Genomic DNA, 16,212 nt, shown 5'->3' with positions numbered 1-16,212 from the left:
TAAAATGTTTTAAAAAAAACTAAAAGTGTTTAAAATTGCTCTATTCCCAGCCTTATAACGCTTTTATCCTTTGGTCTATGGGGCTGTGTGATGTGACATTTTTTGCGCCATGATCTGTTCTTTCTATCGGTACCTTACTTGCGTATATGCAACTTTTTGATCACTTTTTATTACACTTTTTCTGGATTTGAAGTGACAAAAAATTTTGCATGTGCAAATTTTTGATGTGCACAATTTTGCACTCCGTGCGAGATCAGGATTGTGACAATTTAATAGTTTGGGCAATATAAAAATGGCCTCTACACGAAATATGGGGAAAATATGTTCCAGGTAAAACCCCCACAAAAGACAAGGGGGCACTGCCTCTGCCTGGAGAAAAAAGGTTCAATCTCCAGAGGTGACAAGCCTTCTTTACCATGAGAATAGTGAATCTGTGGAACAGTCTACCCCTGGATCTGGTCACAGCAAAAACAGTAGAGGGCTTCAAAACCGGCCTAGACAAGTTCTTAGACCAAAATAACATAAATGCAAATGTATAGAACTTACCATTATCTGTCCCCCTTCCCTGTATCCATTTCCTCCTTGTATTTCCCCCTTCCCTGTATCCATCCCCTCCTGGGTTGAACTTGATATTTTTTTCCAACCATATTAAATATGTAAGGCCATGTTCAAACACAGTAAGTTCTGGTCTCAGAAAAGATCAACCCGACCAGTACTGCAATACCGGCCAGATGATCTTTAGGGCCACAGAGTTCAGATGGAGGTGCATCCGTGTGCACCTGCATCAGAACTCTCCACTGCACACTATGCAGCGAGCGGCCTGAGCCGCTCGCTCCACAGTGTGCACTGAAATGGTTTTCTGTGGCCGCTATCCAATGAATAGCGTCCGCAGAAAACTGACATGTCAGTTGTTTGCGGCGCCGCTAGGGATCCTGTCCGGAGTGTATACCATGTGTATACACTCTGGCCGGGATTCCATAGACGGCAAGGGCACGTATATTTTTGTATTAATCACAACCGTTGTTGCAATCGGCAACAACGGCTGTAGTTATACGAAAATATATGTTGTGTGAACATAGCCTAACTATGTAACTATGTCTAGTGTTATGGTGTGTTTACACATAGAGATTTATCAGACAGATTTATGAAGCCAAAGCCAGGAATGGATTTGAAAAGGGGAGAAATCTGTCTTTCCTTTATGACCTGTTCTCTTCTTATAGTCTGTTCCCAGCTTTGGCTTTAAAAATCTGTCAGATAAATCACTCTGTGTAAACGCACCCTTAGTATATACATGGCAAAGAAAAATAGAGTTCCTAATGTGCAATAGCTGGTCCTGCTTATTGTCCTGGCACAGTAGTTCTTTATACAGTTCTTGTACACCTAGTTTAGGATTGTTAGCAGGTATAGATCCACTCTGCCACCTAACTGTGCTGACTTTAGACCTTGGGTCTGGAATGGCAATTCTTTCATGGTCAGAAACAAACAAGTGAGAAACAGGTTGTAATCAGAAACAAGCAAAGGAAAGGGCAAGGACACGTCACACAGGCAAGCCAATGGTATACGTTGTAATGGAGTTCTCTCATACAACTTAGCTGCAACAATAAACGTTTTTTACGCCGGACTTAAAAATGTCCCCGCATCTCCAGCACTACAGAGATTTATGTAGAGGCGTACTGCCTCTACATAAATTCCCGTGCGCTCCGGTGCGCACAGCTAAAAACCTACGCCAGCTGAGGGCTGGAGTAGGTTTTTGGCGTATCTTAAAGAGAAAAAAATGCTGAATCGCGCGGACTGAGTCCGCGCCCCCGTGTCCCCGGTATATTACACACCCCTCTCAGAGCAGCATATAGGCTGTGGCCCAGAGATAGCACTCTGACTGACTGTATAAACTGCATCCCACATCATCATACTACCACTTTATCCTCCTGCCCCTCCATCACCATATCATCATACTACTGCTTCTTCATCTTCCTGTTCCTCCATCATCATACTACTACCCCTTCATCCCCCTGCACCTCCACCATCATACTACTACCCCCTTCTTCCTCCTGCTGCTGCTCCTGTATCATCATACTTCTTACCCCTTTATCCTCCTGCTCCTCCCATCATCATACTACTACCCCTTCATCCCCCTGCACCTCCACCATCATACTACTACCCCCTTCTTCCTCCTGCTGCTGCTCCTGTATCATCATACTTCTTACCCCTTTATCCTCCTGCTCCTCCCATCATCATACTACTACCCCTTCATCCTCCTGCTTCATCATCATCATCATACTACTACCCCCTTAATCCTCCTGCCCCTCCATCATCATACGACTACCCCCTTTATCCTTCTGCCACTCCATCATCATACTACCTCCTTTATCCTCCTGCCCCTTTACCATCATACTACTACCCTTTCATCCTTCTGCCCCTCCTCATTATACTACCTCCTTCATCCTCCTGCCCCTCCATTATCATACTACTACCTCCTTGATCTATAATTAAAACAAAAAGCTATACTCAACTGTATAGTTCCTGTAGTCCCCCAGTGACTCCTCTCCCTGCTCTGTATGAGTGACGGCACATATGCTGGCAGGGGGCGGGGCTTCCCACACAGGGGCGGGGCTTCCCAGGACATACTAGGGACATAGTTTGGTCGGGCTGTCTCCTCAAAATCACCACAGTCCCGGCAAAACCAGGACTGTTGGCAATTATGGAAGTGCGGAGCTGCCTGATATACATAGAGATGGAGGATGATTGGGAGAATTGGGCCTTTGAGAATAAAAAGAGGGCACGTGCACATGATTTGAACTAGGAACAACATTAAAAGCAGCTGCAGGAGGGACCAGAACATAATGGCAGTTGGGACAAACTCCGACCATAGCTCATGGTAAGAAAGTAAATAGGTGGCTTTACCAGTGTTACAGAATCACTTTAAATGACATCTAATTTATTAAGCATGTTTATATTGTTCACAAAAAGGCGTTCTGTTTCCCAGCTCCTAGATAAGTTTATCTTGGGCAAAAGTTAACATATGGTGAAACTAACAATCTAACTTTCTAAAGTCTGTACCAGAAAAATTAGTTTTAAATAAAAAAAATGCTTGTGTATAGAATATAACTTAAATTTAACCCATATATACAATGTTCTTATGTTGGATAGGTATGTTTTGGATGATGAATATACAAGTTCACTGGGCTCAAAATTTCCTGTCCGTTGGTCTCCTCCTGAAGTTCTTTTATACAGCAAATTCAGCAGTAAATCAGATGTCTGGTCATTTGGTAAGTGATATTTAAAGGGACTTTCCATGTCTACTATTGAGTGTTGAATCTTTTAAAGGGGTATTCTGCTGAGAAAAGCCAGACTAATCCTCAGCAACTAAATTAAACATCTTTAAAATAGGCATGTATTTAAAGAATTGGGCAGTTTTCTGCTTTTCTTTGTTTCTGCTCCTTCATCCTTCCCCTCTCTTCCGAGGGCACCAATTATGTAAAAAACGGCAATACACCTAATGACACGCTTTCCAAACACAGCTATAGCACATCTTAAACGTGACTGCCTGCCAGGTATACCCCTTTTATCAATTCCTGTGCTGTATACAAGTAGATTCCATCTAGTCATCTAGGCGTTTCTGCAGGTCCAACTAGTCATGGTCCGGGCATGGGTTTCACTGTAATCATACCTCTAAGGGTACAAACCCACACACTGTATACACAGCAGATACGCAACAAATACGCAGCAAATACGCAGCAGATTTGTTGGTACAGATTTGATGCTGTGTTCAGTTATTTAGATATAATCTGCTGCGTTTTTGCTGCGTATTTGCTGCGTGTTTGCTGCGTATTTGCTGCGTGTTTGCTGCGTATTTGCTGCGTATCGCAGCAGTAAATACGCTGCTTCTACGGTGTGTGGGTTTATACCCTTAGGGTACAAACCCACACACCGTATACACAGCAGATACGCAACAAAAACGCAGCAAATACGCAGCAGATTTGTTGGTACAGATTTGATGCTGTGTTCAGTTATTTAGATATAATCTGCTGCGTTTTTGATGCGTTTTTGATGCGTGTTTGCTGCGTGTTTGCTGCGTATCGCAGCAGTAAATACGCTGCTTATACGGTGTGTGGGTTTATACACTCAAAGTGTGATTCACAGCTCTTTGTCATTCAGTCATCATCCAGAGGTAGGCCTAGCAGCCAATCTCTTTGTTCCGGGGGACATGCGCAGTACAGCAGTGTCCTATCCCCACTGTACTGTACATGTCGAAACAGCCTTAGGCTATGTTCACACTACGTAAGAGACCGGCCGTTCCGTGACCCCGGCTGGGTCATGGAACGGCCGGTCTCTGGCCGGGTCATCTCGGACGGAAATTAAGTATCGGCCGGATGATCTTTCAGCCGCAGAGCGTGCCCGCATCAGAGCTTCCCATAGCCCACAGTGAAGCAAGCGGCCGGAGCTGAATTCCGGCTGCAGAAAACTGACATGTCAGTTGTTTGCGGCGTATGGGATCTCGGCCGGAGCGCACACGATGTGTGTACGCTCCGGCCGGGGTCCCATAGAACAACAGGCATTGTTCCACTGCGGTAAAAGTACGGCCATTGTTGCCATCGGCAACAACGGCCGTACTTTTACTTAGTTTGAACATAGCCTAAAACTCATTTTGTCACAAGGAGGGGCCTTGCAGCCGATTGCCCAGTTGCAAGGGATTATGGCTAACCCCTTGCAACCGGGGTTTTGCTGTAATGTAGAATGCGTCATTTTGGATCAGGTTCCTAGAAACGTTTTTAAAAATTCAGTTTGTTCCTGAATAAAACTTTTTGAAAAGTTAGTAACAAATCTCAGTTCGAGAAGTTCAGTTCACTCATCTTTAGTTTCTTTCCTATGAGGTCAACTTAACCTGGTGGTAGCAGTTTTGCAATTCTAAATATCTATATTAACCATTTTCAGCGTGCTGTTGCACTTTCCTGTTTTGCAGCATGCACCCGCATAGTGTGAATGGTAGTATTGGATGTGCCACTTTAATGATTCCTTTTACCTAGAAAAAAAGCCTTAAACTCTTGAAAACTAGCTAATTTACAATTAGCAACAGCAGTTCACTGCCTGTTGTTATGCTCAGTCCCATTGTCATCATCTTACAAGACCAAATGCGTGAAATCTGCTGCAATGACACGTTTATCGGTACATGTGAACATACCTATAAACATACCAATTCAGCAATATAGAGTCTTTATTCATACTGATTACATCTTGATTCTAAGGCTATGTTCACACAATGTCAAAAAAAGAGAAAAGGCGTCCACATTTTCTATTTAAAAAGATGTCCGTTATTGCAGCAATTTAATTGACTTCAATGCAATGCATTGAAGTCAATAGGATGATGTACGTCCAATGCACACAGTGTATATAATGTCGGACGTTGTCTGCACGGACGTCAAAATAATGATTATGTCAATTATTTTTGGATGTCTATTGCAAACAGCAAATGTTACTTTTTTGTTGTTCACACACAGTTTTTCTTTTTTCACTGTCCTTTCGTCATTTTTACCATTAAATTCAATGGACTTTTCCATTAAAGACACACCCAAAGGGCAATTAGTCACCCAAACTAGAATAATGTATCAACAGCCGTCATTGCAATGATGGGTGGCCGAACAGCGAAATGAAGTCCGTCATTTTAGACTCAAAATGAGGGACGTTAATTTAAACGGAGCTGAAAAAAACGCTGTGTGAACATAGCCTAAGACAGACCAAACAGACCCCATTAAAGTCTGGCTTAGGGGTCTTATGGGGCTTTAAAAAGTGTTTTATCATGTGAATTGTATGGAAGTATTTGTGGTTAAGCCAATTTTTGTTACGTATTTGGAAAATTTAATAATAATAACTTTGGTTGTAGTGGAAAATGTGAAAAAGAAATAAAGATTTATTTAAAAAAAAAGTCAGTGGGGTTTGTTAGGATCTGTTTATTTGTTGTTTAGCAGTCCGTTCAGCTCCCTTTTTCAGTGCCGAAAGGCGTCTGTAAAAAAGTGCCCAAATAAAGGCTCTGATGCAGATGTCATCCTACAGAAGCCTATCTATTAATAATGTCATCTACAAATAACACATATACAATATATTTTTAGGTGTTCTAATGTGGGAAGTCTTCACATTTGGAAAGATGCCATATGAAAGATTCAACAACAGTGAAATTGTTGATCAAATAGTAAAAGGCGCTCGTTTGTACAGACCTCAACTTGCAACAGAAAAAGTGTATGGTGTGATGCATAGCTGCTGGGAAGAGGTAAGAGCAAACTGCATTTACACAAAACAGGACCCACAAAACTATCCATATGCAAAGTCAGTTGGAAGAGGCTTTCCCACATACCTGGATCCTGTGTAAGGGTATGTTCACACAACGGCGGAATCCCATCTGCCTCAGTGTCTCTATGGGAAGGGGGTATGCCACTCTCCAGTCAAAGAATTGACATGTCAATTCTTTGAGTGGAGAGCGATGGAAGCGGAGGAGCATGAGCCCTCAAATTCCTCCAATATTACTCAGTGTGAACATACCCTTAGAGCAAGTTCACATCTCCATTCATCACAGATATTCGTCAAGATCATACCAAGAACAAATTGCTGACATACTTTGTGGCGAACAGCAGCTGGCCCTAAATAAGCATGTCTGGCCTGGGATGCCAATGGATACCTGTCACGGATGTAGAAATTGCAGTGTGACACTATTCTAATAAGACGGTAGTAGACCTGGTTTTCACTTTAAAGTAAGCTCATAATTGCATCTGACGCAGGCCATAATGGTTTCTATGGGGCCATCAATTTGAGCATACTTCTTTTCTGTACACACAGAAACACAGTGGATTCTGCTAGTAAAATTTTTATTTATTTTAATTTGCATACAGCTCTTAAAGCCTTAGGCAAGTCTAAAGGTCCTTTAAGACAACCTGATATGCATCTATCTATGGCCGAAAATGAGCGCTCATCAGCGAGATCAGTGCTTTCTTTCTGTTTCTTTACAAGGCACAATTAACTGAGCAACTCAAATGCACTGGTATTGGTTGCATATCTGCTGTTTAGATGGGGAAGGGGAAGTTTCAGAACCACCTGTGGGTGGCGGTACAGATAGTCCGAGTGGGTCACAACTCCACTCCGGACCACCGTGATAAGTACCCAAGGGTACCCCCTCAAAGTCCGGCAGGTCACTGACCACAGGGGAAAGGGTATAGCTTGCCACTCTAAAATTAAAGCAGGTGTGCCTCCATACCTGTGTGCCCACCTGGCATTGGCGTCACGACAGTATACCTTCTGGATGAGCTATATCTCGACCAACCAGCACAAGAGTGGCATCACACTCAACCATCTGGCAAGTGACTGGTCGGCCGTAGTCCACCACAGTCAAGTCAAGTGATTTGACCGCTTACTCGCTGTGCTAAGCGTTGTGCCGCCCATCTGCACTGTGCCTGGCCCAGCAAGGAAGGGGTTAAGTGACCTAACCCCTTACTTTCTAGGATAGTTGCAGTGGACTCAGCACAGCAGATGGTGTGACACTGAACAGGATGTCAGGATGGGGTCAAGTGACTTGCAGTGCTTTGCTGCCCATTTGCTGAGCTAAGTGCCTACCCCCTAAAAATCATATATAAGAAAGTTTTACTTGCAGAAAATGTATCTAATATGTCAACAGTATCAGCACAGCTGACTTATACAGTACCATTTTATAATAGTCATACAGATACCAAATAATTCCACTTTACAAAGAACAAATACTACCACCATACATATTATCATCATACTGCTACTGAATAAAGCCACTGTACTGAGATCAACATCATATAAACACAAATAATACTGCCACACATTGACCGCATATTACCACCCCATAGTGACTAAATATCATCACCAATAATACCACTACACATGGGAAAAATAATACCCCCACATCCTGACCATAACTGAAAAATACCACCAGTACTGCTACTGATTAAAAACCATTATACAGAATGCATCATTACACCCACATAGCGAAAGTATAGTAAATACAGTGCAGTTACATCCAGTGACTGACAGGTGAGATCCTCTCTCATCAGAGTTGTTTACTTTCCGTTTTCGTCTCTATTCGGTCTGGGCCATCACAAAGACTTTTTTAGCCATGACTTGTCCCTGCAGCATCTATCGGGCTAACATTTTAGGCTCCACACGCAACCACCTCACCCCAAAACAATACCCCATCCATAGTGCCCCAAACATGAATAGTTCTTACCATTAAAGACTCACACAGTAATTATCCCCTTCTGTCCATTGTGCTGTAAATACCTCCCTTTTTTGTCTGACATTGAATAAAATCCCCTCTGGGCCTGCAAAGTATGTTAATGCTTCTACCAGCAGCAATAATCCTAGTGCCCAGAAATAGCAATAATCTACTCTCTTGTGCTCCTTGTGCTCCCCCTCCTGTGCCCCCCCCCATCTCCTTCCATAATGAAGTAAAAAAAAACATGTTACTCACCTCTCCAGATGCTCCCACACTGCTTTGCCCTGCCAAATGCCTGGTGCAGGCTGCTTGCTGATCTCATGGAGCAGCCAGTGCCAGGCAGACATCACTAGCTGCTCCAGATCACTTCTAAATCAGAAGCCTAATGCAGCCTGTTATCTACAAGTGAAAGACACAGAGCAGAAAGCTGATCGCTCACTGGTCTGAGCCTCCTGTCAGACACACATGACAGCAGCGGCACCCGCAACAGTACAGAAGCAGACCAGCGGTTGGGGACCTCTTCTTTATATATTCTTCCACTGTCACCCTCAATTTGGTTGTGGTATTGCAGGTCAGTTCCACTGAACTGAATAAGGCCAAGTTGTCATACCACACAATACTGTCTTGAAGATATGCTTTGAATAAATTTTGTTCGATTGCAAAGCAACGGATACAGCAACAGCAATCAGACTTATTTACACTTTGTTTGGATTCTTGTTCCTCATTGGCGTGTCAGTAACTTGTGATTTCTAAATTTAAAAAAAAAGATTAAATATCTGAAAGTTTTAGACACTTTATCAGCCTCAAAATATGGAGTTGAAATAGAGTATGCATATTGGCTAAAGGAATATTCTTTCAATAATGTGTGCATCTGTACTGCTCTCTACAACAAAATTCAGACATGGTCCAATACAGGAGCAAGCGCTGTTAGCTTTTACAGCAGTGTCATCCTATGCTACCCAATAAATAGTATCTTTGTATTGGCCCAATACAGGGAAAGCGCTGTTAGCTTTAACAGCAGTGTCATCCTATGCTACTCAATAAATAGTATCTTTGTATTGGCCCAATACAGGAGGAAGGGCTGTTAGCTTTTACAGCAGTGTCATCCTATGCTACCCAATTAATAGTATCTTTGTATTGGCCCAATACAGGGAAAGGGCTGTTAGCTTTTACAGCAGTGTCATCTTATGCTACCCAATAAATAGTATCTTTGTATTGATCTGGTCAATGATACAAATAATTTGTTTGCATATTTATTTTCACAGAGAGCTGAAGATAGACCAACCTTTCAACAACTACTGGCAGCAATTTTGGAAATTGTGGAGGAATTATAATGAAGAGAGAAAATTTTGCATAATTTGACTTGAAACAAGGATTATCTTCAAATAATTGAGAATAATTTAACAAAATTAATGGACTTTATATATTATATGTGATGAACTTTTCATAGTTATCAAGGGGAATGAAACGGATTCAAACAAATGAGTAAATTTCTATTGTTAATATTTATTTAAAAAAAAAGCCAAATTGTACTTCAAATGTTTGTCACTGATTTATACTTAATGGGTTGTGGCTGAGGATTGTTTAATCTACATTTAGAAAGCTATATTAGAAAAACATATTTATATTCCTCTTTATCAGTGATCCTCAACCTTTTTCCACCAGGGACCAGCTTCAGGCAAGACAATTTTTTCATGATGCCTGGGGGTGAGGCTTTGGTTGTATGGGGGCAGGGTTATGGAGGGAATCAGAGTTCAGTGCATACTGTATCATTTAATTATGAGGTTTATAATGTTAATGTGGGCAAAGTATAGCACCCATCAGTGACCCGCCTCCCGATGCCCCTGGTATTGTATTTAACCCCCTATGATGCCTCTGGTATTGTAGTCAACCCAACATGATGCCCCTGGTACTGTGGTTAGCCCCATGATGCCCCTAGTACTGCAGTTAACCCCCCCCCCTTTCTCGGCTCCAGCGCTGGCCAGGACCTCTTTTTTTCTCCTGCATCGCAGGTCTTCTACTGTGAAACGAAAATAATGATGTGATGATACTGAAAACTGTAATTTTGCATGGGGGGGGGGGGGGCATTTTTATGCTGTTTACCTTGTGGCAAAAGTAATATGTAAAGGTCAGTAGGATACTCAATTTGGATATTTTTTGTGATGTTTTACTAGTTAAAAAAAAACTTAAAAAGAAAGTTTTAAAAGAGCTTTAAATTGCCATAATCTGATCCCAATAACTTTTTTTACTCTCCCTTTACTCGCCTTTTCTGTTTGAGGGCTTATTTTTAGCGAATTGGTACCAATATGGCAAAGAATAGACTTTTTGATCACTTTTATTCAGAGTAGGGACGTAAAAAATGCAGTTCTGACATTTGATTTTTCTCCCGCATGTGCTGTTCACTGTGTCAGATCAGTAACATTATTTACATTATTTTTCACAATTCTACATGGGATTACTTCAAATATATTCTTGTTTTTTTCTGTTTACATTTTTTAAGGTAAAGCCAGGTCATTTTAATTCTTAACATGGGAGGGATTTTTTGTATTGCTGAAATGTTTTCTTTTAAGCCGCCCTAGGCGTCTCGTATGGGCAATCACTTGATTGCGTCTAATGTTTAATATGATACTATACTGCCTATACAGACTTTAGCAGCAGATCAGGGATGGCAGCCACAGAACCCTAGTACAGATGCTGAGATGTTAAGAAGAACTTGAGAGCTTATTTTTGGGGAACACCAAGTGTTCTTTGTCCTTTCAATTTTCCATAACATATGTAATGTAAGATGCATGCATTGCTACTGTTTTTGGTGCAGATAAGGGCTTTGCTGAAAATCAAACAGGGAAAGAAGGGGGAGCCAGGAGGCGGGGCAAGATGTGGCACCTCAGCAGCTTGGCACAACTTTTTTGACACTTAAAGTACACAGAGAAAAAGCACAGTTATTGTGTAAAAGAGACACACAGTCGCTTTCATATAATAGTCTGTGCTTCTAGAATGTCGAAAAATGCTTTTATTCTATAATACAAAGATTCAAAGAGGCTCTCCTAAGTTCCTGAAGTGCAGCAAACTGTAACAATTCCTTGCCCCTCTTCCCATACCTGATTGGGGCTCAGCTTTCAGGTGTCAATCAAGCTGAGGGAAGGGGGTAAAGGACGCATTACATCTTGCAGCTTTGAAAGGTAGCCGGTGTCTCCTTGACCAAACAGCTATGGGCCAATCCATTGTTACGGGTGTTACAGTCGCACAGCTTAAAATGTATAAATAAATTAGAAGGACATATATTACATTTGTTTTTATGGTATATATAGATGCATCTTAATGTATATTTTTAACTTATGTGGTGAAATTGCAGTTTTATTTAAAAAGTTGTTAAAAAATTTTTTTTAACTGGGTGTTACAGTTGTTACAAAAAAAAAAGACCTAGCATCCTGACAAGAAAGCTCCAAATTCTGCTAACTGGACAATAATTACGCTTAGTTTTTTTTTTACTGGTGGAAGTTAAGATCCCATACTATAATATTCGATATTTATTTTTATTTCATAATTAAATTTTCTTTTTACAAAAAACATAATTAGACTGTTACGGATGTTACATGAAATGTTACAGGTGTTACACAGTACAAATGTTTTCAGTCTCCTGCAGTCTCTATTTTAGACACATTTAAGCCACTGAAAGACCTTTAATATTTTTTTAAAATATTTAGGAGTGGGGATTTTTTTTAACACATTTACTGAAAAGAAAAAGTTTTTTGTACATTTGTATCTTTGATGTTTATTATAACTTGTTACTGTTACTATAAATTGTTACTATAATTGCAATACAAATGCCATTAACTGGGCCAGAAGGATAAAAAATATGTCATATTAGGATTGCTAAATTTTATAGGGGAACTAATTACACTTAATAAGGAGGATAAACCCTCTTAAGCCCCAAGACGATTCAGAGGAGCAAGCGAGAACCGACCTGTCAGGTCAGCGCTCGTTTGCTGCTCGTTTCCCGCTAGCTGTCTGTGCTATTACACGTGTCGGGGGGCTGTCCGGGTGATCGCTAAATCGTCCGGACAGCCCATAGAAGATAGCGGCGGTCTGCTCCGCCGCTCCGATTACCCGGAGTGACAGCAGCATATCGCTGCTATCTAGATTGTTGATTTTTCAACATGTTGAAAGCCAACGATGATCGTTGTCTTTTATTACACAAGATGATCATGGGCCATAACGGCCGAATGTGGCCGATAATTGCTTTGTGTAATATGGCCTTTACTGTAATAAATGAGAATTAGAATTACATCACTCTTATACCGTCACTGAATGGGGAGAGGCATTTGGATGGACTTAACATTTATCTAAAAGGATTAAACATTGGAAGATGGTATCTCACCCCTTCTCACATCTCCAATGTTGGAGAGGTTGTGGCATTAAATGTACTTACCTTCACATGTGGTGGTTCTGTCCAATAATACACTCCTTTTGGTTAGAAATTTATGACATTATATCAGCCATATCCTAAAAGAGTTTAGACCCCCGATTTGGCTTTAGCTTTGTGTTTCCTCAATCCCACAGGTATTCCCCGCCAGCAAGAATAGTGGTCAGTCATATAATATTGGCAGCTAGGTTACTATAGCAAAAACATGGAAACTTCCCTCCACTCCTAATGTTAGTGAGACTCAGAAGGCCCTATTCCACCAACAGATCTGACGACAGATTATCTGCCAAAGATTTGAAGCCAAACCCAGGAATGAATTTGAAAAGAGGAGAAATCCAGTCTTTCCTTTATGACCTGTTCTCTGATTATAGTCTGTTCCTGGGTTTGGCTTCAAATCTTTGGCAGATAATCTGTCGTCAGATCTGTTGGTGAAATAGGGCCTTTAGATTAGTATATCAGTCTTATCAAATAGAACTTATTTATGGCCTTACTCACCAAGTTCCCCTGAGTATTTTGAGCCATCTCCCATCTTTGTAGCTGCTGCCATTCCTGAGAAAAAGTTTTTCTAAAAGATGGTCTATAATCAAGATAGGAAACTACATTTCCCATCATGCAATGCTTCTGCCTGATTGTTCCATGATGTAGCAGAGCTGAGATGATGGTGTAGCAGAGCTGAGAAGGTGATGATGGTGTAGCAAAGCTGAGAAGGTGATGATTGTGTAGCAGAGCTGAGATGATGATGACGATGTAGCAGAGCTGAGAAGGTAATGACGGTGAAGCAGAGCTGAGATGGCGATGACTGTGTAGCAGAGCTGAGAAGGTGATGACGGTGTAGCAGAGCTGAGAAGGTGGTGACGGTGTAGAAGGGCTGAGAAGGTGATGATGGTGTAGCAGAGCTGAGAAGGTGATGACGGTGTAGCAGAGCTGAGAGAGTGATGATGGTGTAGCAGAGCTGAGAAAGTGATGATGGTGTAGCAGAGCTGAGAAGGTGATGGTGTAGCAGCTGAGAAGGTTCTGATGGTGTAGCAGAGCTAAGCTGAGAAGGTGATGACGATGTAGCAGAGCTGAGATGGTGATATGGGGGGGTTTGCGGTCCGTGGGCCACGCGTGGCGGGGGGGGGGGGGGCGCAACCAGGTGAAATGGGGGGGTTTGGGGGGGGTCACGGTCCGCGGGCGGCACAGTGCACAGTGTGCTGCAGGGGGGGGGCACGGGCGGCACAGTGCAAAGCGGGGGGGGGGGGCATCGTCGGCACAGTGTGATGCGGGGGGGTGCGGGATTCACAGGAACCCAGTCAATCACTAAGGAAAAAACAGGTTAACTTTTACATGAATAGAGGAAACTTAGCAGAACAGAAGGCAGACTGGGCACAAACAAAACACAGAATAGGTGAAAAGTTATGGCTAAAAGTGCAGTCTCGGTCGCACCTTACGCACCGAGGACTGTGCCAAAGTTCCATCATATGAATCGCAGAACACTTGTAGTTATTAGTTTTAGTAATAACGTTTTAAAGTCAGCTAGAAATAATCCCGAAAAACATCTGATCCATTATCACTGGAGTCATGCTCTTCAGCCACCCCAAACACAGGTTAAGTTTTTTTTCCAAACATGTAGATTTAACTTTTAATTAGTGAGGGTAAAGTTATAAAATTAATCATTTTAAAAAAATGGTGGTAAGGTTCAGTTTGGATGGAATGGCCCCTATCTAACAGTGCCAGCAGTTTGGAATATGAACTGAACTGTAGCAAATTTCCTTAAGGGTGCTAACACACACGACCGATGCGCAGATTTGATGTAAATAACTAAACACAGCATCAAATCTGCACCTACAAATCTGCTGCTGATCTGCTGCGCATCAGTCGTGTGTGTTAGCACCCTAAAGCATGGTTCACGCACAGTATTTTGGGCCCTATATGGAATCACATTTCCATATTTTTAATTATTAAAGAAGCTTTGAAACTTTTTTGGGACAATACACTTTCAGCCATTTGGAAATCTTGAACTGAATTTAACCCATATAAGTAAATATATCTGCAGATTTGTAATGTGCTCAACTCCGGGACCCTAGAGTACAAATGCTGTGTCCGGCTCAAGTGAACGTGCATGTGCATGTGTGTATGCAGGTCCGGGGGGAGGCATGTGTGTAGACCAGTGGCTGACAGGGGGGAATGGGGGCTTGTGATGTGCTGAAAGAGGTTGTCCACAGGGAGTGGTCTGGTGCAATGCTGTCTGGGCTCTTGGCTCTCCGGGGAGTGGGTGGGGATGCTGGTGTGAGCTGTACCATGGAGCCAGACCACACTCCCCACCCCGCACCACACAGCAGCTACGTGGTCTGCCTCTATGGTAGTTACGCCAGTGTATGTACCATTTCATGATTTCACTTTGAATACACAACTTAAATAAGAAAATTAAATAAGAAATACAGTATTTCACATGTCTGGATCTTGGAAACATTTTTTCTTAGCATTTTTAAAATGGTATACATTTGAGATGATATGTGTTTGATGTTTTGGCGGAAAAGAAATATTATGTTAGCGAAATGATAATACAGTACATAGTACAGAGTAAAATGTTATTGCTAACATAACAACAAAAATAGCCAAAATGCCTGACAACTATAAGGTGTGAATACTTAAATTAAAGCAACTAGAAAGCGGCTATATCAAGAATGAAAATGCACACAGCTGATAAAATGCACACACCTGAGAAAATATAGAAAATGATCTTTATTGAAAATAATAATAAACATTTCCATGAAAAACATCAAAAACACTTAAAATGGACCAAAAACACAGTCTGAATTAGTGCATGTGAATCCCCACAATGTCTGGGATAACAACCTACACCAGGAGGCACTGAACTAGGAAGGTGCACAAATCCATACCGCATAATGGGGGAGATTTATCAAACTGGTGTAAAGTACAATTGGCCCAGTTGCCCCTAGCAACCAATCAGATTCCACCTTTAATTTTTCATTGAATCTGTGAGGAATGAAAAATGGAATCTGATATGTTGCTAGGGGCAACTAAGTCAATTTCACTTTACACCAGGTTGATAAATCTCCCCCAATAAGTGCATGTGGAATCTCTCAAACTATTAAATATATATATTTAATTTAATAAATAGGAAACTGGAGGGGGGGGGGGGGGGGTATTTAACTTTGCCCATTTAACAAAATTAACCAATAAAATACATGAACACAGAACTGATGCCATATAAACATACAACCTGCCGGGGGCACCTGGGGCTTTCTGCTGGCCCTTGCATACTACCTTAACGTGTTGTGAACCGAGCCAAAGCTTTTCTTTATTACAGCGTACACTACGTATATGTCTTTTCAAACGATTTTCCCATATACTTTAAAATAAATAACGGCAGCTAAAATACAAATTACATTATATACATTAGAGCCGTTTTGCCAACTGACGTCATCTATTTATCCTCTCACACTGGTACCTGATGATAACTGTACGTGTAAAATAGACTGGCTAGTAACTATATACATAACATTAAACAGATACGACGTGTAGGCAGAAGCCACCAAACTGCACTGAGCGCTCACACCACAAG

At 41.6% G+C, this 16,212-nt stretch overlaps 1 protein-coding gene across 2 annotated transcripts in view; it reads left to right on the top strand.

The window, feature by feature from the left end:
* The window catches only part of BTK (Bruton tyrosine kinase), a 111,197-nt gene extending 94,988 nt beyond the window's left edge, over positions 1–16,209 (top strand). For both annotated transcript variants that reach the window (XM_069986378.1, XM_069986377.1), the window contains exons 17-20: positions 3,148–3,266; positions 6,105–6,262; positions 9,487–9,706; positions 16,160–16,209. In XM_069986378.1, the coding sequence (XP_069842479.1) occupies positions 3,148–3,266; positions 6,105–6,262; positions 9,487–9,555 (346 nt within the window). In that variant the 3' untranslated portion in view covers positions 9,556–9,706; positions 16,160–16,209. The remainder of the gene's footprint in view (positions 1–3,147; positions 3,267–6,104; positions 6,263–9,486; positions 9,707–16,159) is intronic.
* The last annotated feature ends 3 nt before the right edge of the window (positions 16,210–16,212 follow it).

Source organism: Dendropsophus ebraccatus, chromosome 10 (genome assembly GCF_027789765.1).
Source record: "Dendropsophus ebraccatus isolate aDenEbr1 chromosome 10, aDenEbr1.pat, whole genome shotgun sequence".
NCBI lineage: Eukaryota > Metazoa > Chordata > Amphibia > Anura > Hylidae > Dendropsophus > Dendropsophus ebraccatus.
This window is presented reverse-complemented; position numbering and strand designations above follow the sequence as displayed.